Below are 24,100 nucleotides of genomic sequence, written 5' to 3'. Positions count from 1 at the left end.
TTTCTGTTGTTTTTTTTAAAAGACGTTTCGTTTCACTTCTCATCTCATCAGCTGAAGAAGCTTCTTGGATGAGACGCGAAACGTCTTCAAAGAAAAACCAGAAAGTCTAGTTGCCTCCTCAAAAAGCACCTTTGGACAACCATGACCTGGATGACTGAGAATCTCCATCGACGTTCACTGAACAAATGTTGAGATGTTGAGACTCTAGAAAGAGTGCAGCAAAGAGCAACCAAGATCATTAGGAGACTGAAGGCTAAAACATAAGAATAATAGTTGCAGGAACTGAGCATGGCTAGTCTAGTGAAGAGAAGGACCAGGGGAGACATGATAGCAGTCTTCCAATATCTGAGGGGCTGCCAGAGAGGAGGGGGGTCAGCCTATTTTCCAAAGCAGCTGAAGGACAGACAAGGAATAATGGATGGAGACTGAACAAGGAGAGATTCAACCTGGAAATAAGGAGAAATTTTCTGACAGTGAGAACAGCTTGCCTTCAGAAGTTGTGGAAGCTTCATCCCTGGAAGCTTTCAAGAAGAGACTGGATTGCCATTTATTTATTATTTTTATTTTATTTATTTCGTCAAGCATGTATTTGGTAATATATATAAGTATAAAACATGATTATGAATACATGAACTGGATAGGAATAAAAGGGAACATTAGGACAGGGTCAGTAGGCACGTTGGTGTGCTTATGCAAGCCCCTTAAAGACCTCTTTTTTTTTTAAATTTGAATTTATATCCCGCCCTTCTCCGAAGACTCAGGGCGGCTTACAATGTTAAGCAATAGTCTTCATCCCTTGTATATTATATACAAAGTCAAGTTTTATTGCCCCCAACAATCTGGGTCCTCATTTTACCTACCTTATAAAGGATGGAAGGCTGAGTCAACCTTGGGCCTGGTGGGACTTGAACTTGCAGTAATTGCAAGCAGCTGTGTTACTTAGTCTGCTGAGCCACCAGAGGCCCTGGAATGGGAATGGGGTGAGGTCGACAATGGACAGTCTTAGGTTTGTAGAATCTCCTGCTTGGGCAGCGGGGGCTTGGACCAGATGACCTCCAAGGTCCCTTCCAACTCTGTTAATCTGTTAATCGTTTCCCTTAACAACAGACATTTTGGGTCCAATTCTACCACAACGTCCTACCTGTCAATGACTACTTCAGCTTCAACCACAACAATACACGAGCAAATGATAGATACAAACGCAAGGTAAACCGCTCCAAACTTGATTGCAGAAAATATGACTTCAGTAACAGAGTGGTCAATGCCTGGAATGCAGTACCTGACTCTGTGGTTTCTCCCCCAAACCCCCAAAACTTTAAGCTTAAACTCTACTGTTGACCTCACCCCATTCCTCAAGAGGCCTGTAAGGGGCGTGCATAAGTGCACTCGTGTGCCTACTGTCCTGTCCTAATATTCCTTTTTTACTTACTCCTTTCATGTATCCAAATTATGTTTGCACTTTTACCTGTCATCTATATATGATTGAAAAACATAAACAAATAAAAAATTGCGGTCATAATTCGAGGACTACTGTATTCTCGAATCCCCATTTTTCTGAGTACTTTCCACGGGAGGTTTCTTGCTACTCCGTGTGTTTCGAAGAATAGGTGGCTTCCTTTCAGCTCTCCGCCGAGAACTTGGCGACAGCCAAGAAAACCATCAGGCAGTTGCGCCTCTCTCTTTGCAGGCGCAGCGGCCCGCCTGCTCTCTTCCAACCCGCCCTTCGCAAGCAGGACCTTTTAACGCGCCTCCCTCAATGCCCAGAGCAAGAGGCCGGAGACGGCCTCAAAGAAGAGGCAGGAGGAGAAGGAACACCACAGCCGCCCAACGCAGGAGTTCGCGCGCGGCTGCCATTGGCTCCGGCCGAGGGTGGGGTCGGGCGGCGCCTCTCCCGGAGGCTGAACCGCCGGCGGTTGCATCACTTGCTTGCGCAGGCCTCCTACACTGCGCGGCTGTCAGAAGGAAGGGAAAGGAAGGAAGGAAGGACAGAGGCTCGATCGCAGCAGCCAACGCCATTGGGCCCGGGAGCCGAAAGGAGGCGGGTCGCCGAGCTCTACTCGTAGGGCAGAAGAGCCGCGGGTGAAGGGCTGCGCCTTTCGCCGGTCGAGGAAAGAGCTGGAAGATTTGTCAGGGACCTTCATCAGTCTAACAGCCGTCGCTCCGCCGGGAGGGGAGGGGGAAAGAAAAAAGCCGAAGGGTCCCAACGGGAGAGGCTGCGCCTGCCGCGTAATTACGCATCGCTTCGCCAAGAGAGGCGCTTAGTGCCAGGTACCGTAGAAGCCGCGCGCTTTCCATTCATCCTGGGCGAGGCCGCGAGTCTCTTGCTCGCTCGGCGTGGTGGAAGGGTAGTGGGAGTAATGGGAGTAAATGGGAGGGGGGGTGTTTCCCAAGCCCTCCCCCCCTGGTCCTAGGGGAGGGATGCTCTGCCGGGGGGAGAAGAACCGTAGCTCGCTGCCCCCCCTCCCCCGTCCCATCTTTCTAAAGTAGCTTTGCCCTTTCTGCTCCGTGTCGCCTCGTGGTTACTACGCGGATACGCCGAGTTGCCTTGAATTGCATCAGGACGCCGCCGCCTTAATTGGCTTCTGTCGGAGCAATTGCTGCATTAGGTGGGGAATGCATGGATGGAAGGTTGCCTCTCCGCTGAAAAACGCTCCTGCCTATCGACTCGGAAGCATTGCCGACGTATCCCCATAATTTTGGGGCGCGCGGGGGGGCAGATTCGAGGGGGGTCACCTGCACCTCCCATCTGATTCTTGCAGTGGAGGGGGTCGAAACTTCCAAGTAATACTTCCAACTTCCTTCCAAAAACTTCCAACGTACCTTGATGAACGTATCTTTTCTTTTATGTACACTGCGAGCATATGCACCAAGACAAATTCCTTGTGTGTCCAATCACACTTGGCCAATAAAATTCTATTCTATTCTATTCTATTCTAATACACGGAAGACTTTTTTTCCTGTGAAGCATCCCGAGGGTTGATTTTCTAGCAATTTGAAGTATTTTTTTTAAACGTTAAATGCATGTCCTACTTACTCGGGACTCCAAATGCGCGCGACTTGAAGCGGATTGGAATTGAAATGAATTGAAATGCATCGAAGCGCCGGTCTTGCAAAAAACGTGGAGGGTTCATTTTTTTCCTGTCGGGCAAGCAAGCCAGCAAGCATGAATGAGTTATCATGTAACCGGATAAAGATCGTTTGTAAAACTCTTTGTAATTGCCTCTCTTTCCCCCGCTGCCTTTTTTAACGCGCGCCCTCTCGCACGGCTTCTGCGAGCCGCCCCACGAAGTTCAACTGGGACTTCCTTCCCGCTGCCTAAGCGGCCTTTTGCAACCTGGCGCCCTCCAGATGGAAACGTCATTTTCCACAATTCCCACGTTGGGGGGAGTTGTGAGGTTCCCCTTCCAAAAGACATCTGGCGAGAGCAAAATTGTACGCGGCGCTGCATTTCAGCTATTTAACATAGTCGATGCTTTCTTCCCTGTTTTTTTTATATTTGATTACCCAGAATCGCATTGTGTGAGATGGGCGCGGCTATAGAATTGCGATAAATCGTAATCTAACTCTGTAAATTTTGTCACTGGGCAACCAAACTGAATTCTTCCTGTGAATTCTTCACTGTTTTGGCTTTCCAAGCCCGCTGTGACTTGGCTGAAGTCCAGGGATGGGGAGCGGCGACGCCTTCTTGATATTTTTTTTTCTGTTGCGCTGCGTGCATTTCCAAGGTTTTGGAAGGCGCCGCGTAGCCAGACGCGAGAGGCAGCCTCGAGAAGGCGAGTAGGACGGTGCGGCGTCTCTGTTGCCAAGCGAGGTGCGGGGATGCGAGTGGACGACGGGCTCTGACTATTTCGGAGAATGCGGAAGGCGCTCAGCTCGCTTCGGCCCCGAAGAGGAAGGCCCAGCGAGCAATCGAGGATTGCGCCAGCTCGAGGATTTACAGACTGACCCTGGAAGGCGGTGCTCAGTCTGGGAAGGCTGGGCCATCACCCATCTCTTTCCACTTATGGCTGTAACTTCGTTGCTTGTATCCTTGAGATTTATACTGATATTGTTTCCTGATTGCTTATTTGTAGCCTATGACTACAATTAAGTGTTGTACCTTGATGAAGGTATCTTTTCTTTCATGTTGTAGGAAGTTAGCACCCACCCCTTCCTAGAAGAATGAAATATTCTAGGAAATATTAAAAAGGGCAGAATATTATATTTCCTTGGATGAGAAATGGAGAAACATGTTTTAAGGACAAAGCAGCTCCCTGCCCCCCCCCCCTTCTCCCCACCTTTGTCAATGGACCATCATCTGCAACACAATAGGACCCATCTAGCAACAGAAACTCACCACATGGCACCTGGGAAGATTACATCAGCCAACAAGGCTAGCTAAACACCCCCCCCCCATCTCCTGGGAGTCTGACAACCAATCCGGATACTCTTCCTGTGCCGCAGGCAGTTCAAAGCTCAGAGAAAGCATAAAACCAAGGCACATTCAGTATCTCATCCCATTTCTGTTCAGGAACTCAAACCACGTGAACCTGTCTACCATTAAACCATCTTTCCAAGTAGTCTCCATGTTTCCGGTGTCTTTTTCCCCACTTGGAACTGAACCTAGATGGACATTTCTTCCAACAATGTACACTGAGAGCATATGCACCAAGACAAATTCCTTGTGTGTCCAATCACACTTGGCCAATAAAAAATTCTATTCTATTCTTCTCTTCTTGCACTGATGCTGGTTGCGTGGCTTGCTCTCAAGAGGCGCGCCTGGGTGCTTAAACTTCCTCTTTTGACACGTGAGGAGGAGCTTGCTTGGCTTTGGTTGTCGGGACGCGGAGCTTTTTGCCCTGTGCGGCACCGTACGCGGAGTTCTGCTTCGTTTTTTTAAACCCAGCTGAAGATCTCTTAATCGCGTGACATTGAAATCCAGAATTAACTTGAATTGCGCCCTGCTTTAAATTACTTGCTGGGGTTGTCATGTACAGTCTGGTTTTGGCTTGGCTGCTGATAATATTGGTCCCCTAGAAGTTAATACATTGAGGAACGGTGTCCCAAAGGAGCGTTTTCAGGAGGCAACTGGACTTTCTTGTTTTGTTTTGTTTTGTTTTGTTGACGTTTGGCTTCTCATCCAAGAAGCCTTTTCAGCTCTGACAGGATAATGGGGAATCTGTAAGAGCTGAAGGAGCTGCTTGGATGAGAAGCGAAACGTCTTCAAAAAGAAAAAAACCAACCAACCAAGAAAGCCCAGTTGCCTCCTCGAAAAGCACCTTTGGGACAACTATGACCTGGATGACTGAGAATTTCTACAGATTGGGAAAGGTGGCTTAATAGCCAGAAGTTTGACTTAGAATATCTGTATTGTCACTTTGAATATACACTAACTGGCATACATTAAATTTTAAATTTTGTTGCATAAAGTTCTCAAAGGGTCACCACCTCCAATATATAGACAGATAGATAGTAGATATTCATGACTAAATAAATACAAAATTAAGCATATACCCACATATACGACACGTTACATGACACACAAACTGTTTTGGTTTTATTCATTGAGGGGCGAAGAACTGCATTGTTTTTGGAGAGCTAAGTTGCATTGTGTTCAGTAATTGTGGGTGGTTAGATATCCTCTGATTTTTAGGTATGTACGCCTTTATGTCAGCGTTGATTTGTGGTGACTGCCCACACAAGGCAGTTTTCTTGACAAGATTTTTCAGACTGGTTTTTCATTGCTTCCTTCCTGGTCCTGAGAGGGCTGTGGCTGGCCCAAGGTCATCCTGTTGACTTTGCTCCTAAGGTGGGGACTATGACTCATCTGGTTTCTAACTTGATACCTTAATCCTTACACTACACCAGACTGGCTCTCCCTATCCTCTATAGCACTGATGGGTAACCTTTTTGCCGTCAAGTGCCAAAAGTGGAGGTTGTGCAGGGGGTCACGCACGTGTGTGCCCACACCCATAATTCAATGCCCCCTGCACCCCAACCCCCTTGCGCATGCGTTCGCTTCTCCTGCACTCCCCCCGCTTTTGGCACGTGATGGCAAAATGGTTATTGGTGGGTTTGGTATGCCTGTTTTTCACCTTCCCCAGGCTCCAGAGGCTTTCTTGGAGCCTGGGGAGGGCAAAAATGGCCTTCCCCACCCCCCGGAGGCCCTCCAGAGGCCAGAAACAGCTCGTTTCCTGACTTCCGATGGGCCCGTAAGACTTGAAAAACGGCTGGCGGAGCTGAGCTAGGGCAACGCTTGCATGCCCACAGATATAGCTCCGTGTGACACCTGTGGCATGTATGCCATAGGTTTGCCATCATGGCTCTATAGAATAGCATTATTCCTTTCTTAACAGCTTTTACATTCTTCCTCAAAATCTTGGAAGCTAAACAGCTTGGTTAACACTTTTGAGAGATCATTGGGAAGTTGCAGAAACATCCCAGAAGTTGTCTCAGTTTTGACCTGACTTACATTTTTCTGATATGGGTATATCCCAATTTAAAAATAAAAATGAAAACATGGAGTGTATCATAGTTTAAAGCTACTGGAATAATTGACATTTTATTTAAATTAATAATTTGTATCTCGGTGGTTGCATGACCTATTTAAATGCCAATACGCTAAATAAAGAAATAATCTGGAATTATGGTGCTGGTATCTATTGTGTTTTACAATCGAAAACTTTATTTGGCCAAGTGTGCTTAGATATGCAAGGAGTTTGTCTCTGGTGCAGAATCTGTCAGTGTAGAGGCAAAGCAACATCATTATTCTGAGTAGTAAAGAAGGATAATACTACAACAATTCTACATGTGTAACTATACATAGGCATTAGATAGTTACTGTGAGGATTAGGTGTTCAGCAGAGTGATGGCACGAAGGAAAAAAACTCTCCATGTGTCTTAGTTGATTTGGCATGCAAGTAACCTCTGGGAGGAGTTTTTGAAGTATTTCTAGCAGGACTACCAGATTCTGTAACAGCTTTGTTCCAGTGGTGGGTTTCAACTGGTGTTACCACAGGTTCGCTTCACACACACGCTTTGCAAAAGCGCATCGCATTTCGGAACAGCTGAGGCGAGGTAATCCACTCTGCGGCGCCTTTCAGCTGGGCTAAAAACAACCGAATATAGGTAAGTATAACGCAGGGATGGGCGGCAGGGCGCAGCTGACAGTCGGAGTGAACCAGTTCCCTCTCAGCTCACCATTGCTGCTACTGGCTCTTCAGAACCAGGGCGAACCGGTAGAAACCAACCACTGCTTTGTTCCCTGTGCCATCCGTCTGGCAAAGTCGCAAGATTCATTTCTCTCGCCATTTACATGTATACATCTGAACTAGACTGTGCTGTTTCTCTGTGTCATATAATATATGTGGGTATATGCATAATTTAGTATTTATTTATTTTGTCATGTTTATATAGTGTATATTAAAGTTGGAGACCTTTTAAGAGCTGTATGCAATGAAATTTCATTTTAATGTATGCCGATTCATGTACATTCAAAGTGATAAAGTTGTTCTAAGTTCTTTAATTACTAAAATATTGTTGTGATTGTTTAAATGCATAGTGAACTAAAAAAGAGAGAATTCTTTAAACTTTTACTGCTTACCACCTACCAGGATGAATAGAAATATCCCTTTGATGGTGATTAACAATCTCCCCAGCCCTTCACACAAACCCTACACTATTATTTGGCTAGTGTTCTTATTTTGATTCAAGATTAGTTATTGTCAAAGCCACTGTACAGATCCCAAGTTCTAGGCATGTGAAATTCTGAATAATAGTTGCAAGTACATTCTCAAAGAACTGAGTCACACGCTATAACCAGCTTATTTGCATTCCAGTCTTTGAAATCGGCAGAAGGCAATTGTATCTCTGAATTGCATGACTTGTAAATAGATTATATGAAATAAGAAAGCTGTATTTCTCCATCACTTGTGTCTTTGGAAATTTTCAAAACAACTAAGTTTGAAGGGAACGGACAATGAAGCAAAGAAACAATTTTGTGCTTTTTTTTTTTTAACTTAGTGAGAAGTACAGATTTTCTCTTTAACATAGGCACTTTCTCCCACCCATTTTTTGCCAAGACTGAGATATTTCTGATCCTGAGAGAAGTTAGAGCAGTGATTCTCAACCTGTGGTCTGCGGACCCCTGGGGGGGCTGCACGGACCCTCTGTCACAGAGTCCGTGAAGGCTTGAATGTTATGGTTTAAATCTTGAGTTTCTGTATTTTTTGGACTATAAGACGCACCGGAGTATAAGACACATTGGAGTATAAGATGCACCTAGATTTCGAAGAGGAAAACAAGAAAAAAAAAAGTTTTTGGCCTCCGTGCGTCCAGACTCCCCGTCCCCCAGGAACACTTTGCAGGCCTACCAAACCCTCTGCGCATCCCGTTTTTGCCAAAAACACACCCATTTTTGGCCTCCCGAAACCCCCCCCCCCCGGGTCCCAATTTTGCCCTGCCTAGCCCCCAGGAGTACTCTCCAGGCTTCCCAGACCTTTCATGCAATGGGCCAGTTTTTGGTGAAAATGGGACATGGGGGGGTGTTTGGAACATGCATGTGGGGGTTTCGGGAGGCCAAAAACGGCCGTATTCTATCTATAAGATGCACAGACATTTCCACCCACTTTTTTGGGTAGGAAAAGTGTGTTTTATAATCTGAAAAATATGATAAGTCTTGGTGGTCCATGCCCATGGTCTGTGGTCACAGAAGGTATTTAAAGGGGCTCCGCGCCGGTGAAGAAAAAGTTGAGAACCACTGTCTATAGAGTATGTAGCTATATTCCTGAAGAATTTCCATTAGTCATGCTTGATAGAATTTGGCAAGCAAGGTCACTGTTCTGATTTCCTCACCTTCCTCTTGTATAACTTTAAAAAAAAACTTCCACGGAACTTATTTTAACTCTTTAGGTGCTGGGCTGCTCCCTTAAGTTTCTCTTGAGTGGTGACTGGAAGATTCTATTCTCAAGGCAAAAAATGCCACAGATTACTCAATGTTTGATCTGCCATTGTAAGAGCATTTTTTTTATTTTACTACCCAAGCTGAGGTTAAAGTACTCTAATTACTCTAAATTCTCAGTAACAGCATTGACCTCAGGTTTACTTGAGAGATAGAGATATTTATAATATTTATTTCTTGGCCTTGTAGAGAAACACAAAAATCATTAAGAGACTGTTTACCATATAGATTTAGAAAACTGTTTTAGAAGTCCTGATATACACATAAAAAGATAAGGGCCAGTTTGGTCTAGTAATTAAGATGATGGATTAGGAGCCTTAGACACAAAAGCCAACTTGGATGGCTTTGAGACAGTCGATTCTCTCTCTGTTTTAAGAAGGAAATAGCATTTTCTTTCTGAAAATGTCTTCTCCCTTAATTGGATTGGCTTGTATACTGTATAAAAATAAATCTCTCACACATTAAAAACAGCTAAATATATTCCAAATGAGTAATTTTGCAAGCCTTTTCTACATGGCTGAGCTGGCAGAAGACTACCGGTAGCATCCATCCATATTGTGTTTTAATAGCCTCTGTTCTGACTTGCTGCCAAATAACCTTGTCCTGATTTCAAATGTGCAGGAAGTGTGAAGGGAAAGCTCTTGGTGAAAGTTGTTGGCTTGACTGTCCTTAACCTTTCTCTGTACTTCACCACCTGGTGTGAAACAAATCTGCCCATCACCACAACATGGCTGGGGCTGGCAGCTGGCATTGACAGATGACTGGATTGGAGCGACTAGCTATCTGTTAAAACTCTTACTAGGTAATCCTTTGAGGGTGGATGGGGAGGAGAAGATTACTGTAGGCCTTGGAAGAGTTTTATCAGATAGCTCTGCTTTACATGTTGTCCTCAGTTGTTGTCGGCCACAGCTGAGGCCAGAACTTCCATTGCTAAGCAAGGTGGTTGTTAAGTGAATTTTTACGATCTTTTTTGCCATGTTTTTTAAGCAAAATCACTTGCAGTTATTTAATTACATGGTTGCGAAGCAAATATGGCCTTCCCCCATTGTCTTTGCTTATTGAAAGCCGGCTGGGAACGTTGCAAATGGCAATCGAGATGACCCAGGGACACTGCAGTTTGGCTTGTTTGGTTATGTCACAATTAAAACAAGGCATTTTATGTCACGTAAAATGTAAAATACAAGATTAAAATTATGTACAAATTAAACAGATTTTGTCCAGAATACTTGCTAATCGCACAATTGATCATGCGGCTATCAGGATGCTATTATGATTGTAAATGTGAATACTGGTTGCAGGTCACTTGTTCCAATGCCGTTGTAACTTTGAATGGTCACTAAACAAAGGGTTATAAGTGGAGGACTACTTGTACTGGGCAGTTCCCCCAACCTTTATTCTTAACTGTTGAGTCTTAAACTTTTTTCCTACTGACTCCATGTGCAAAATAAGGTAGAAGAACACATGATCCATGGGACAAGGTGGGAATCTTCCAGTAAAGCTGCCTCTCTTCATCCCAACAGCTTGAAGGACTCGTGGACTTGAGCCTTAGACCACTTTCTCTTTATTCATTGAATAATTGCCAGTTGGCTGTATCAACAGAACACATTATACAAACAAAAAATAATGGTTTATAAATAATGGTTTACATCCATAACACGTTAAGCCGAGGCCAAGCAGCCAATTTACAGTTTAGCAGTTAAAGAACCTGGCCAGCAAGAGGTTTCCATGGAAACCACGTCCATATTGCTGCCAAGGAAATGTGAGCTCAATTTATGAGAGACTTTATCTTTTAATTATATTTGGGACAGATGTTCTGGATATCAATTCTGTTTCATTTTTGTTTTTTCTTTCCTCAGGTCTCCTTCCCACTGTCTTGTTCCTCATCACCATCTCTGGCATTGAGTGATGTCCACGGCTGCCTTAATCAGTCTGGTTCGGAATAGAGGCCACCAGCTGCAGAGAGCCCTGCTTACATCTTGTACAATTCTCAGCCCCAAGTGCCAAATTTCCACCAACGACTGGAAGGCTTCGCGTTTCGATCTGGATGGGAGCGGCTGCCCCGCCACCTGGGATTCCTTTGGGATTTGGGACAACCGCCTGGAGGAACCCATCTTGCTCCCACCCAGCATCAAGTATGGGAAGCTGATTCCCAAGGTCAGCCTGTCCAACGTGGGCTGTGCCACCCATATTGGAAAACGGAAGGAAAACGAGGACCGTTTCGATTACGCCCAGCTGACGGAGGAGGTCCTGTATTTTGCCATTTTCGATGGGCACGGCGGGGTGGCAGCAGCTGATTTCTGCAACAAGTACATGCGGAAATATATTCAGTGAGTCGAGTGTGTGGATTTGTAAAGGAAAGGAGAAAGACATTCAGTGCTCACTTGCTTAGTTTTGTGTGTGTGTGTGTGTAGTCCTTGACTTACAACAGTTCATTTAGGATCTGTTTGAAAATACAACAGCACTGAAAAAAGTGACTTATGACCATTTTTCACACTTATGACCATTGCAGCATCCCCATGTTATGTGATCGAAATTTGTAGGCTTGGCAACCGAGTCATATTTACGGCGATTGCAGTGTCCCAGGGTCACGTGATCATCTTTTGCGACTTTCTGCCAAGCAAAGTCAATGGGGAAGCCAGATTCACTTAACAACCATGTTACTAACTTAACGATTGCAGTGATTCACTTAACAGCTGTGTCCAGAAAGTTCATAAAATGGAGCAAAACTCCAGATGGTTGTTCATTGAGTTTTGCCTTATTTTATGGCCTTTCTGGCCACAGTTGTTAAGTGAATCACTGCAGTTAAGTTACTAACACGGTTGTTAAATGAAATTGGTTTCCCTTTGACTCTTGCCTGTTAGAAGGTCGCAAAAGGTGATCACATAACCTGCAATTGCCATAAAGTTGTGTCAGCTGCCAAGCATCTGAATTTTGGTTGTGTGACCGTGGGGATATTGCAACGTCGTAAGCATGAAAAACAATCATAAGTCGCTTTTTCTGTGCCGTTGTAACTTTGAACAGTCACTAAATGAATGATTGTAAGCTGAGAACTACCTGTATATTAGGACAGGTGGAAGCTTTCTAGTAAAGCATTAGAAAAAAAAACTGTTCCTCTTCTATTTTAATAGGAGCTATGCAAATATTCTTGCTAGCTCTTGGGTGCTTTGCTTCTCAATAACTTGCTTTTCCTGCATTCTGTTATTCTAATTCTTGCTGTTTTGATTTTCTTGCCTAATTACCTGTCCGCCCTCATTTAAACTCTCTTGTTATCTACAGTAGTGGGCAAAATTGTGGAAACCTTTTGGGAAAAGTGTATTTTTGAGGTTTGATGGCTAGTAACACCACTTTTTTTGGAGTTTCAAGATAATCCTATTCCACTGCTAGAATGGCCTGGGAATAGCTCAGACCTTAACCCAATTGAAAATCTATGGAGCCGACTAAGGAAACTTGTTAGTCAGAAGCGACTCAGCAATAAAATCCAGTTAGTAGAATCAATCATTCCATCTTGGTTTCACATGATAACAGCTGCAGAACTGAAAGACTTGGTTCACTCCATGGGAAGATGTTATAAGGCCGTAATTCATGCTAAAGGTTACCCAACTAAGCATTAACTGACATGGTGATAATTTTTGTATATCTCGTTTTTTCTCCGTGTTTCACTTTTCTTCTTTATACTGTAACTGCTATTCTAATAGCAGATCCTTCATAAAAGTTACTGCATTACATTCTTAATTAAATTATCTTTCCATTGATATATAATTTTAGGGTACTACTCCCCCAAAAAAAGTGCTGTTATTAGCTAGTTTTAGAAAATACACTTTCCACAAAAGGTTTCCACAATTTCGGCCACTACTGTAGTTTGCTTGGTCAGAAACAGGAGGTGGTGACAGGTATTAGTAGGTAAACTTGTTTCTTTAGCGAGTGTTGCTGTGCTACATAAGCCACCTTTCAGCTGGGGCATTCTTTTAATACATTGGACCATAACACTGCATGTGTAAGCCAGGGGTCACTCATGATATGAACTGATGTGCCTGGTTACTCCTGCTGTCCAAAGTTCTCAGCAGGCATTTCTGTGTCTGCTGAAAACCAGCTGGTAGAAATTGGATCGGACCCAGTTGCTGTTTCATTATCACCATAGTTGGGCATGTGACAGGGCTTGTACCAGAAGATCGAAAACACTGCTTTAATCAGTGTTGAAGTGAGCAGATCATCATGAAGCCAGGAGGCCCCAGGAAGGTTGCACTGTATCATGAGAAGGTGACCTTCAGGAAAGGTTGTTAGTGAGGCATCTTCAAGCTGATCACAAGGCAGCCATGTCTATGCCTTAATTTTCAGGTCTTCTGATTATTCTTTCGTCACCATCCTGACATCTGTTCCAAGTGACCTCAGAATGAAAAGCAAAGGTGGATTAAACTCTATCCTGTACTTAGTGAGATGGCCCCGTAGGTAGGAGGGCCAATCGGTTCCTTATGTTGGACAGTTTTAATCCATGTATGCTGTCTTCTAGTGTTTGTTTAAGGGCCTTGGTGGCGCAGTGGTTAGACCAGGGGTGTCAAACTCAAGGTCCATGGGCTGGATCCAGCCCATGGGGTGCTTAAATCTGGCCCGCGGGGTACCTGGAAACATCAAAGGACTGGCCTGCGGTGCCTCTGCTGGCCAAAATGGGCTGTGGGGGGCCTGCGTGCAGCCCCCGCGCGACAGATTTTCGGCCTCCATGGCTTTCTGCAGCACTCTGCCGGCCAAAAACTGGCCTGACGGGGCTTCCGCACGGCCCGTTTTTGGCCAGCAGAGTGGAAAAATCGCATCTTGAGCCTGTGTCAAACACATCCCCCCCCCCGCACGTCCCCTCCCCACAGCCCTCCGAAATCAAACACTACCCTGATGCGGCCCTCAATGAAATCGAGTTTGACACCACTGGGTTAGACTGCAGTACTGCAGATTAACTCACTGCTCACTCCAGGAGTTCAGTTCTGACTCAATCTTCCATCCTTCCGAGGTTGGTAAAATGAGGATCCAGATTGTTGGGGGCAATATGCTGACTCTGTAAACCACTTAAAGAGGACTGCAAAGCACTATGAAGTCGTATATAAGTCTAAATGCTATTGCTATTTTGCTCTCTCGGGAGTGCCAAATGAATTAGCGGATTAGGGAAATTAATGCTCAAACCTTAATATTGGGAAGTGATTTGGGGGTTCTGTATGACCATTCTTCTTACTATTGCTGGAAGTTGTGTTTGCTTCGGAACTGGCAATGACATACCATGGAAGAATTCACTCTTGTTAAGACGTAGATCTCAGCTAGGATGTCATGATTATAATGTCTGAATTTACATACCACACAAAGCCATATGTTTTAAGCATGGTTTCCTAAATAAGCTATGTAGGGTTGGATTTACACATGCAAAAATATAAATCGTACTTTATAAATCATCATAGAATAGAATAGAATAGAATAGAATTTTATTGGCCAAGTGTGATTGGACACACAAGGAATTTGTCTTGGTGCATATGCTCTCAGTGTACATAAAAGAAAAGATACGTTCATCAAGGTACAACATTTACAACACAATTGATGATCAATATATCAATATAAATCATAAGGATTGCCAGCAACAAGTTATAGTCATACAGTCATAAGTGGAAAGAGATTGGTGATGGGAACTATGAAACGATTAATAGTAGTGCAGATTCAGTAAATAGTCTGACAGTGTTGAGGGAATTATTTGTTTAGCAGAGTGATGGCCTTCGGGAAAAAACTGTTCTTGTGTCTAGTTGTTCTGGTGTGCAGTGCTCTATAGCGTCGTTTTGAGGGTAGGAGTTGAAACAGTTTATGTCCAGGATGCGAGGGATCTGCAAATATTTTCACGGCTCTCTTCTTCTTCTTCATGGTAGGACTCATGCAATATTCTGTTCGAAAGTGAAACAAAAACATTAACGATCTTGACATATTGGGCGCTGAACAGCTATAGTTGAATTATTAATGAAAGCTTCTCTTAGTATGTCTAGTTGCAATCCATGAGGCCCCTTGTGAATATTGCAAGATTTAAGCCATACCAGTTGAATAATTGATATGTAATAGTTTATGGATGAGGGCAAATGGTTAGTTCCTTCAGACAAGACTTTAACTTGATTACTTTTTATTTTTTAGAGAATTTCTCTCTGAGGAACGCAACATGGAATTAGTATTGATTAAAGCTTTTCTAGAAATAGACAAAGCATACATGAGACATGCCCACTTATCTGCAGATGGTAAGTATGAAATGTTTTTATGTTCATTGGTAACACAAAAACTAAATTTACTCCCCTAGCAGCCAAGTGGTACTGAAGCTTCAGGTTAGCTGTCCCAGGGGAAAAAGTGGCAAATTGCAAATATCAAGGATTTGCTATATCAAAATCCATAGTAAATCACGAAATCTACAGGAGACTGTGGACCACAGAAGATTTTGAGAGAGAAAAATAAAATTTCAAAATTAAGTCAGTACATGCTTTAAGACCATGTTTTCTCAAAGTTGATTGCAAATATTTATTTGGAAATCACCATTGAGAAGTTTTCAGGGTACACTTTCATTAAGTGAGTAATGCAGTTGTTAAACAAATCTGGATTTTCCCCATTGATTATGATTGTCCGAAGCTGCCTGAGAAGGTTGCAGATGGTGATCACATGACCTCAGATACTGCAACTGTTGTAAGTACATGCCAGTTGCCAAGGGTCCAAAATTTGATCGTGTGACCATGAGGATGCTGGGTTGGTCGCAAGTGTGAGGAGCAGTCATAAGTCACTATAAGCCATTATAACTTTGAGCTGTCGCTAAACAAATTGATGTGAATCAAGGATGGACTACCTGTACACTATATAGTACTGTGGTTGTAGGAACAGTTTTTGTTTTGTTTCCAGACATACAGTCATGTGAAAAAGAAACTACACCCATTTTGAGTTCTACGGTTTTACATATCAGGACAGGACATTCTTCAAAGGTTTTTCTCACATGGCTTCTCCATTTTGGCTTTCTTTTTGTAAAATAAATGAGGACATAGTGTAAAATGTCATGTGCTGTTGTTCATGTGAGGTTGCATGTACCTACTTTTAAGAACTGCTAAAGGACCAAATTGCAGTTCCCAGTTGCAATGTATGGCTGAGAAAGTTGGACCATAAGAAAGGCTGAGCGCCAAAGAATTGAGGCCTTTGAACTCTGGTGCTGGAGAAGACTCCTGCGAGTCCCTTGGACTGCAAGGCCATCAAACCGATCAGTCCTAGAGGAGATCAATCCAGACTGCTCTTTAGAAGGCCAGATCCTGAAGAGGAAACTCAAATACTTTGGCCTCACTGGAGAAGAGCCTAATGCTGGAAATGATTGAGGGCAAAAGAAGAAGGGGACGACAGAGTACAAGGTGGCTGGATGGAGTCACTGAAGCAGTAGGCGTGAGCTTAAATGGACTCCAGAGGATGGTAGAGGACAGGAAGGCCTGGTTGAACATTGTCCATGGGGTCGCACACAACTTCGCAACTAAAGCAACAAGGACCAGATGATTTTTTTACTAGGTCTGATACGTAAAACCATCGAATTTGAAGGAGGTATATTTTCCTTTTCACATGACTGTAACTGCTACCCTAGAAAGCAAACCTATTTAAGGGCCTTAAGGTAATTTCATTTTTTTAAAAAAAGCTGTGTATCCCACCTCTGAAACAATTCCATCTTCAAATGTACATGTCAGAGATGGTGGACATAATACTAGAAAAGCCTTTCCAACTTTGATTGGGCTGGATAGTAAAATGGGGGAGGCGGGAAGCGTTAAGTTCCCAAGAAGACCAAAAATCTCTAGAGCAAGGGTCTCCAACCTTGGTCCCTTTGCAGAGTTCCTCAGCAAAGCTGGCTGAGGAACTCTGGGAGTTGAAGTCCACAAGTCTTAAAGGGACCAAGGTTGGAGACCCCTGCTCTAGAGGACAGAACTGATCCTTCATTGGTATGTTTGAGCTGTTAAGCGTTTGGGAAAAAAAACTCTCAGCCTACAGGTGGATGGATCCTTTACACCAGTCGTCTTCCAATCTGGTAGGGCTATACATGCATTGTTCTTCAACTCATGTAATTCACAAGAATATGTTTATTTATTTATTAAATTTATAAACCGCCCATCTCGCCATCAAGGCGACTTAGGAGACCTTCACATTTGTGAATTATGGGAGTGGGTGAACATCAGTTTGGGGAGGCTGACTTACATTATTGCAAGAAGCAAGTTCTTAACAGAAACTTTATTACTCCAGCCATTTTTAGTATTCCCTGCTTTATTATGGGTAGTTAAATGTGCTGTTTCCAAGAATGATGTTTACGATGATGATTACATTAATCTTAAATGGCAAAAGTATAATAAATGAAAATGTTGGGGTTTCTAGTTAAAGAAGATGTCAGTCAAAGCCATGTTTTTTAAGTTTTAAAATGTTAACCTGCAGCACTGAAGAAGAGAGAGAGCTGTAGAAACCTATTTTTAAATTATCATTTGATATATTTTATTAAAACCAAACTTTCTAATTCTTTTTAATGAGGTTTTAATTAAATTTGAAGTGAATTGCATTTGTAGGAATGTCAGGTTGTCCTTTAATTTTTAATACCATTGGAATACAGTAATTATTTTGCTCTTTAAAAAAATGCTATTGTATAAATGGCAGGAAAAAATGCTATTGTATAAATGGCAGAATTCAGCACAGGCCTGAAGGATTGTACCCAGCTGAAAGTTACAAGACACACAGAAATTGTCTGAACAGAATTGTAATTCTTAACACATATTCAATTGCACATTTGTGTCTTATTTGGTGATTTCTTATCTCAGTATTTCAAAATCTCAAAGCAAAACCCTCTAACGGTACATAGAAGTGCTCACCTATTCAAAATAAAATGTTTGCTTTTAAAAGACCTTAACATTTCGAATTATCACTATTTAGCAGTAGTGAGCACTCAACTTGGATCAATGAGGTTGCTTGGGGGAAATCAATACGTAGGAAAGAAAATTCAAAACGATAAATGTTTTCCCCTCTTGGTTTCCGTAACTGCTTTGAAGAGTGTTTGAATTTAGTGCCTCTTTTGCAGCTCTCTTCCTTCCAGCTGTTGCAGGTTTTCTGAATTGATTTGAAAGCACAATTCCTGGGTGAATTTTTCCTATTTGCCTCTATGTGTACATGTGATTTATGGCAGACACGGTATTCGACCAACAGCTCTAGAATTGGAGACCCGGGACTCTATATGCTGGGCTCCAGTGGAAAGAGAGATCTACTTATGGTGGTCCCAGGTGAAGGAGTCCGGCGGGTTCCTAGCCTGGACTGCTGGAAGGTTCCCACATCCACTTTGTCCCATTAGTTGAGATGACATGCTCTAAAAAATGTCCAGTGAGTGCAAAGATACCTATTGAAAGATTTTTTTTTAGATGATAATATAAATGGATGCTGTTTGGGAAACCACCAATGTCATATTTATGCTTTTCAAGTTAAATCAAGCTGTGTAGTGAGCTTTTTTAAAAATGCGCTTGGAGATAAGCACAAGTGATTTTGATTCATGATATGATTCCTTGATTTTGGAACTTTGTTGCTGGTTAGATCTTCTCCTTCTTGCTGCGTTTCTTTTCATACCAGTAAAACTTGTAGCCTGTGAAGACTTCTTTAAGCCTACACCTGAAGTGGACCTAAATTTCCTTGTTATAATCACCATCCTTAACTTGATGCTTTCCATGGGTGTTATTAATATTCTTTAATATGTTACCCATATTAAATAAGTCTTACTAGTCTCAAATCTTATAGGACAAAGAGTTTTCCAGTTAATGAAACTAGAAATTAAGGACATAGGATTGGCATTCATTTCATAGGTACATATGAAACGTCTATGGAGATTTCTCAGTCATCCAGGTCATGGTTGTCCCAAAGGTGCTTTTCAAAAGGCAACTGGACTTTCTTAAATTTGCTTTCCCTTGAAAATGTTTCGCTTCTCATCCGAGAAGCTTCTTCAGTTTTCAAGGGAAAAAAAAACACCCAAGAAAGTTCAGTTGCCTTTTGAAAAGTCACTTTGGTATATATGAAGTAGGAAATTTCCTTTTTTTTTTTTTTTGGACCCTGTAAGAACTCATCATTTGAAAACAACCCAGTTGATCTTAAATATTATTTGAAATAAATCAACCTAAATCTGATAAAAGGAGCAGTTAGTTTCACTGGAAAAAGCCTTCATAATATTGGTCCGGGTACTTCATTGCTATCTTATCTAACCCTGATAACAATGGGGTATGATGCGGAAGTTGTGTGGATATGTTAGTTCCATGAGTAGCTCCTACAGGGCTCTAAAAAATAGTATACTTAGACTGAGCCAACACATTTTGAACTAATCCATCGTTTACTTTTTGAAGCTTTCATGTATTGGCTGGATTCTCATAACATTACACTAGCGTTTATATTTGCTTAGCATGTTTTGTATACCTGTACAACTTAGCTGTTTGGTAAATTATGGCTTAAGGCTGTTAAACTGTTGTGTGAACACAGCCAATTAATGGCTAATCTAACAGTTTTGCGTCATGTGTAAACCTACTGACACCTGTGCAATTTCCTAGCGCAGTTGCAATGGCAACCTCAAAGAGGAGGAAATAATGAATTCATAGTGTTAATCTGAAGAGAAATTGGAGCATCATGGTTTAGTGTCATGCATGAATGCAGCCAGCCCTGATCCAACAATTATTACTTTTTAATTGCCATTGATAGAGTCAGTATGAAGCATTATCCTGACCCTGAAAAATTTGAGTGTGTTTTCCGTGGCAAAATCATTATATCTGCCATTTTCTTCTCTACTGCTTTAAATGGAGGATCTTCAGCTCTCCCATGCAGTCTGAAATGTATGAAAAAAATGATTCCATTAGTTTGATATGTCCAGCAGTTAGACTGACCTTCCTCTAACCCAATACCCTTCAGACAGTGGTGGGATTCAGCCAGTTCGCACCACTTTGGGAGAACCAGTTGTTAACTTTCTGAGCAGTTTGGCAAACTGGTTGTTGGAAGAAATCATTAGGGCAGAGAACCCGTTGTTAAATTACTTGAATCCCAGCACTGCCTTCAGAGATGTTGGACTACCATTCTGGAGCTGTGGGGGTACAGGAGTTAGAATGCAGTATTGTATTCTGCCCACTGCCAGCAGTTCGATCCTGACCAGCTCAAGGTTGATTCAGCCTTGTGTCCTTCTGAGGTGGGTAAAATAAGGACCCAGATTGTTGGGGGCAATAGGCTTACACTCTATACATCGCATAAGAGAGAGTGCTGTAAAGCACCGTGAAGCGGTATATAAGTCTAAGTGCTATTGCTATTCTGATCATTCCTAGCTAGGCTGTGCTTGCAGGAGTTGGTAGTTCAACATATCTAGGTAGTTGTTTATTTATACCTTGGAACGAAAGGTTTCTATTGTTGGAAGCAGCATTTCCAAAAGCAAGGAATCAACTGGGGAGATTTTTGGTGGTCTTGAGACTTAGCCTTTAAGCATTGAAGGGGGATTGAAGAGAAGAAAGCAACTGTCTTCTCATAGTGTTTTACTCACTGATTAAAACAGGTATTTTACGAATCTCAAAGTTCTGTTTGTCCCGTTTCTTTTCTCAACTCTCTTTATTTTAAGTACTCCAAGTAAATTGCGTATAAAGCACATTAACTTTCTACATTTCACAATAGCGAAACATTGAAATCATAAGCATACTTTTTTGCTAATAAGATTTGGTTGGTGGGCTGCCTGATGTGTTGTTAAAGATGCATCCTTAGAGTTAGCCTCAAACATGTGCTGTAAAAATAATCAGGACTTTTGACTTTTATTAATGTATGGCCTGCATAAAAGGAGTGGAGGAAGAAGACTTTACCTCCCTGGAAATTGACATAAAACTCAAGGAGAGTATCAAAGAACTATTTAAAATACCTGTTTTAAATAGTAGTAGTAGTGTTCTAGGAATGTATCTCAATTTTCTTTCCTTTTTATTTCTTGAATCTATGGAGTTTGCATAGCACAACAAGGCTTCATGCATATTTTTTAATCTTTCCAGGATGTACTGAATCTGTTTGGAAGATTCAGCACTTTCAAATAACCAGGAACCGAGTATCTTGTTATTTTCTCTCCACCCCATTTAAATTCTACATTGTTTTTGTAATTCGAATAGCACTTGGTAACCTATTGATAAGCAGTAAACAATCCAGCGATTACTATGCTGCTTGAGTGGCTTTCACCCAGCTGCCTTCTGGACCAGCTGTAGTTTTCCAAGCAGCCCCAAGTATAGTATTCTACAGCAGTCTAAAAGCATCAGTCACTCTTGCTAAGGCTCGCTGTTCCAAAAAGAGCCACAAGGAGGTTTGGGAGGAACATGGGCCAGTCCTGGAGTTTGGGGAAGGCTCTGATAAGTGCTCTGCGGCAGAGGCAGAGAAGGGGCCAGGGCTGTCCGACAGTTATCAGCTCCTTTCGGAGTCAGAGATGTGGGGTGTCAGCATTCCAGAAAACCCCCCAACTCCAAATAAAAACTCTTGACACAAGCATTTTTCAAAGTTTTATTTACTAGGATAGGTAAACTGGCACATCTGGGAAACCCGAATCTGAGAGGTTTTCCCTCAGTAAATAAAAAACCCCCAAATCATCCCCTCCTCACCCCTCAGTCGATCACATGCTCCAATCACCATCCGTCCCATCTCGAGACAGCACTCTAACCACTCCTTCTCCAGATACAGGATCGGCCTGACCTTGATGAACAGGAAGAATGCTATTATGTCTAAAGACATCCCCTCTACTAACCCCCGCCTCCTACTTTCCCACACATGAGAAAGTGGCAGCATGGAAGCTTCCGGCTTAGTATGGCTTCCAAAGCTGACACTCAAACTAATTTCAGATTGAACAGGATGCCTGAAAGACATCCCATGGGGCTGAAGAAAAGCTAAAGCCTGTTCCCAATGTGTGCATATGCAGAGCTGCCAGGAGAAGGGAACAGTTAAAGAACAAGAGTCGACTCGGGAGTAAAGGCACAGGTAGACGGTGAATGGCTCCTCCTACAGGGAATAAAAAGGAGTGAAAGGCGAATGGAGTTTGCAGGAGACAATTACTTTATTTCATTAGTGTGAAGATCTGTTCGTGACTCTCAGTGACTCCTTGCCAAGTATTTTCTTGTACAGAGAAAATTGTGTTTGGAAGATATCAGTCTGACAGCTCTCCAAGCCTGATAAGGTCTGTGGTTGTAAATTCACCCTGGAAAGACTGTTTGCCTGGACTTTGCTGGATGCGAATGAGAGGAATTCACATTAGCTTAATAAAAAGGGGTTTTGTTAGGAACAAGGGGTCTGCTTCATGCTTTTGTGAAGATTAGGTCAGAACAACCCTATTCAGAGTCAATAAAAGACTAAAAAATGGTTTGGAAGTCTCTGGGGCTCATATGTGCCCTAGAATAGGAGGCTCCAACCTTGGCAACTTTAAGACTTGTAGACTTCAACTCCCAGTTGGCTGAGGAACTCTGGGAGTTGAAGTCCACAAGTCTTAAAGTTGCCAAGGTTGGAGACCCCTGCCCTAGAGCCCCAGATTGTCTATTTCTGTCTTGTAAGAATCAAGGACTTTATAGAATGTATAGAGAGAGGGTGGGTGGGGAATTGTGCTCTATAACTTAACATTCAACTTAACATTGAAGAGCCATGGTGGTGCAGTAGTTAGAATGCAGTATTGCAGGCTAAGTCTGCCCACACACCAGCAGTTCGATCCTGACCGGCTCAAGGTTGATTTAGCCTTCCTTTCATCCTTCTGAGATTGGTAAAAGGAGGACCCAGATTGTTGGGCGACAATATGCTGACATTCGTAAACCACTCAGAGAGTGCTGTAAAGCACTGCTGGAGCGGTATATAAGTCTAAATGCTACTGCTGTTGGCACATTTTAGTATGATGTGACCCTCGTTGGCTAATAACCACCTCCCCCTTGCATGAAGCCATGTTGTGTTTCTCTTTGCTCCTTCCATCCTTTCCTGTCTTCAGAGCTTTAAATATTTTCAAGCAGTGGCTCTTTAGTGGAGTTAGCAGAATTCATGCAGTTTATAGCTGAAGAAATTATGCCGTAGGCAAGTTTGGGGCTCAGGTGCTGATTACCTCTTTCTGTCTCTGTGACATTTATAGCTACCTTGCTGAACACTGGGACCACAGCAACGGTGGCTCTGCTGCGAGATGGCATTGAGCTGGTGGTAGCCAGTGTGGGCGATAGCCGTGCGCTGTTGTGCCGCAAAGGAAAAGCCGAGAAACTGACCATTGACCATACTCCAGAACGGAAGGATGAGAAGGAAAGGTATCTCTGCAAAATATGTCACTTTGGGCTTAGTTTTTCTCCCCCCATTTTTAAAGAGATGTCATTTGAGGTTGTAGAAATGGGATGCTTTGCGTGGGGGACGGGATGGGACCACAGAATTCTCCAAGTAAAATTATTGTGTAAATTGCTTGTAGAAACATAACATGCACGATGGTAGCTGTTATTTATTTATTTAAGAATCAGGAAATGTGGTGGTTTCATCGCCTGGAACAGTTTGGGGCAACCCCATGTGAACGGCAGACTTGCAATGACCCGTAGTATTGGAGATTTGGATCTTAAGAAATGTGGTGTGATTGCAGAACCTGAAACCAAACGGGTGCAGGTAAGCGGTTGTGTAGTATGCCTTCTCTCACAGGTCTTATTGAAAGCTTATTTGGTACAAACCAGGGGTTAAAACGCTCTGAAGTCTGATACAGGTTTGCTTTGCATGCTCAAAGCAGTCCGGTAAAAAAAAAAAAAGTTCTGACGATCAGCTGTGCGACAATCAGCTGTGCTGCGTGATCGTTGGAACTTTCTTTAATACTTTTTTTTAGCAGTTTTTAACTACAGGTTCCGGTGAACCGGCCCGAACCAGTAGCGTTTCATCCCGGTACAAACACAGTACCGTGTTTCCCTGAAAATAAGACCTTGTCTTATGTTTTTTTGAACCCTGAAATAAGCGCTCGGCCTTATTGCCATGCGCTCAAAAGCCCGATTGGCCTTATTATCTGGGGATGTCTTATTTTGGAGGAAACAGGGTAGTTGTATGGGATGTCTAGTTGTGACATCCTTGTTTCAGGCAGCACTGAGCAAGTTAATGCTCATATCCTGGACTGAGAATTTTATTTATATTTGAACTTCA

The 24,100-nt window shown here is 42.8% G+C and overlaps 1 protein-coding gene across 1 annotated transcript in view; it reads left to right on the top strand.

Annotated features, from left to right (window-relative positions):
* Positions 1-1,825: 1,825 nt before the first annotated feature.
* Positions 1,826-24,100, top strand: part of PPM1K (protein phosphatase, Mg2+/Mn2+ dependent 1K) — a 29,731-nt gene continuing 7,456 nt past the window's right edge. Inside the window, exons 1-5 of the mRNA XM_058192926.1 lie at positions 1,826-2,268; positions 10,795-11,265; positions 15,086-15,186; positions 23,073-23,238; positions 23,437-23,581. Of these exons, the coding sequence (XP_058048909.1) occupies positions 10,844-11,265; positions 15,086-15,186; positions 23,073-23,238; positions 23,437-23,581 (834 nt within the window). The 5' untranslated portion in view covers positions 1,826-2,268; positions 10,795-10,843. The remainder of the gene's footprint in view (positions 2,269-10,794; positions 11,266-15,085; positions 15,187-23,072; positions 23,239-23,436; positions 23,582-24,100) is intronic.

Source organism: Ahaetulla prasina, chromosome 8, assembly GCF_028640845.1.
Source record: "Ahaetulla prasina isolate Xishuangbanna chromosome 8, ASM2864084v1, whole genome shotgun sequence".
NCBI classification, from domain to species: Eukaryota; Metazoa; Chordata; class Lepidosauria; order Squamata; family Colubridae; genus Ahaetulla; species Ahaetulla prasina.
This window is presented reverse-complemented; position numbering and strand designations above follow the sequence as displayed.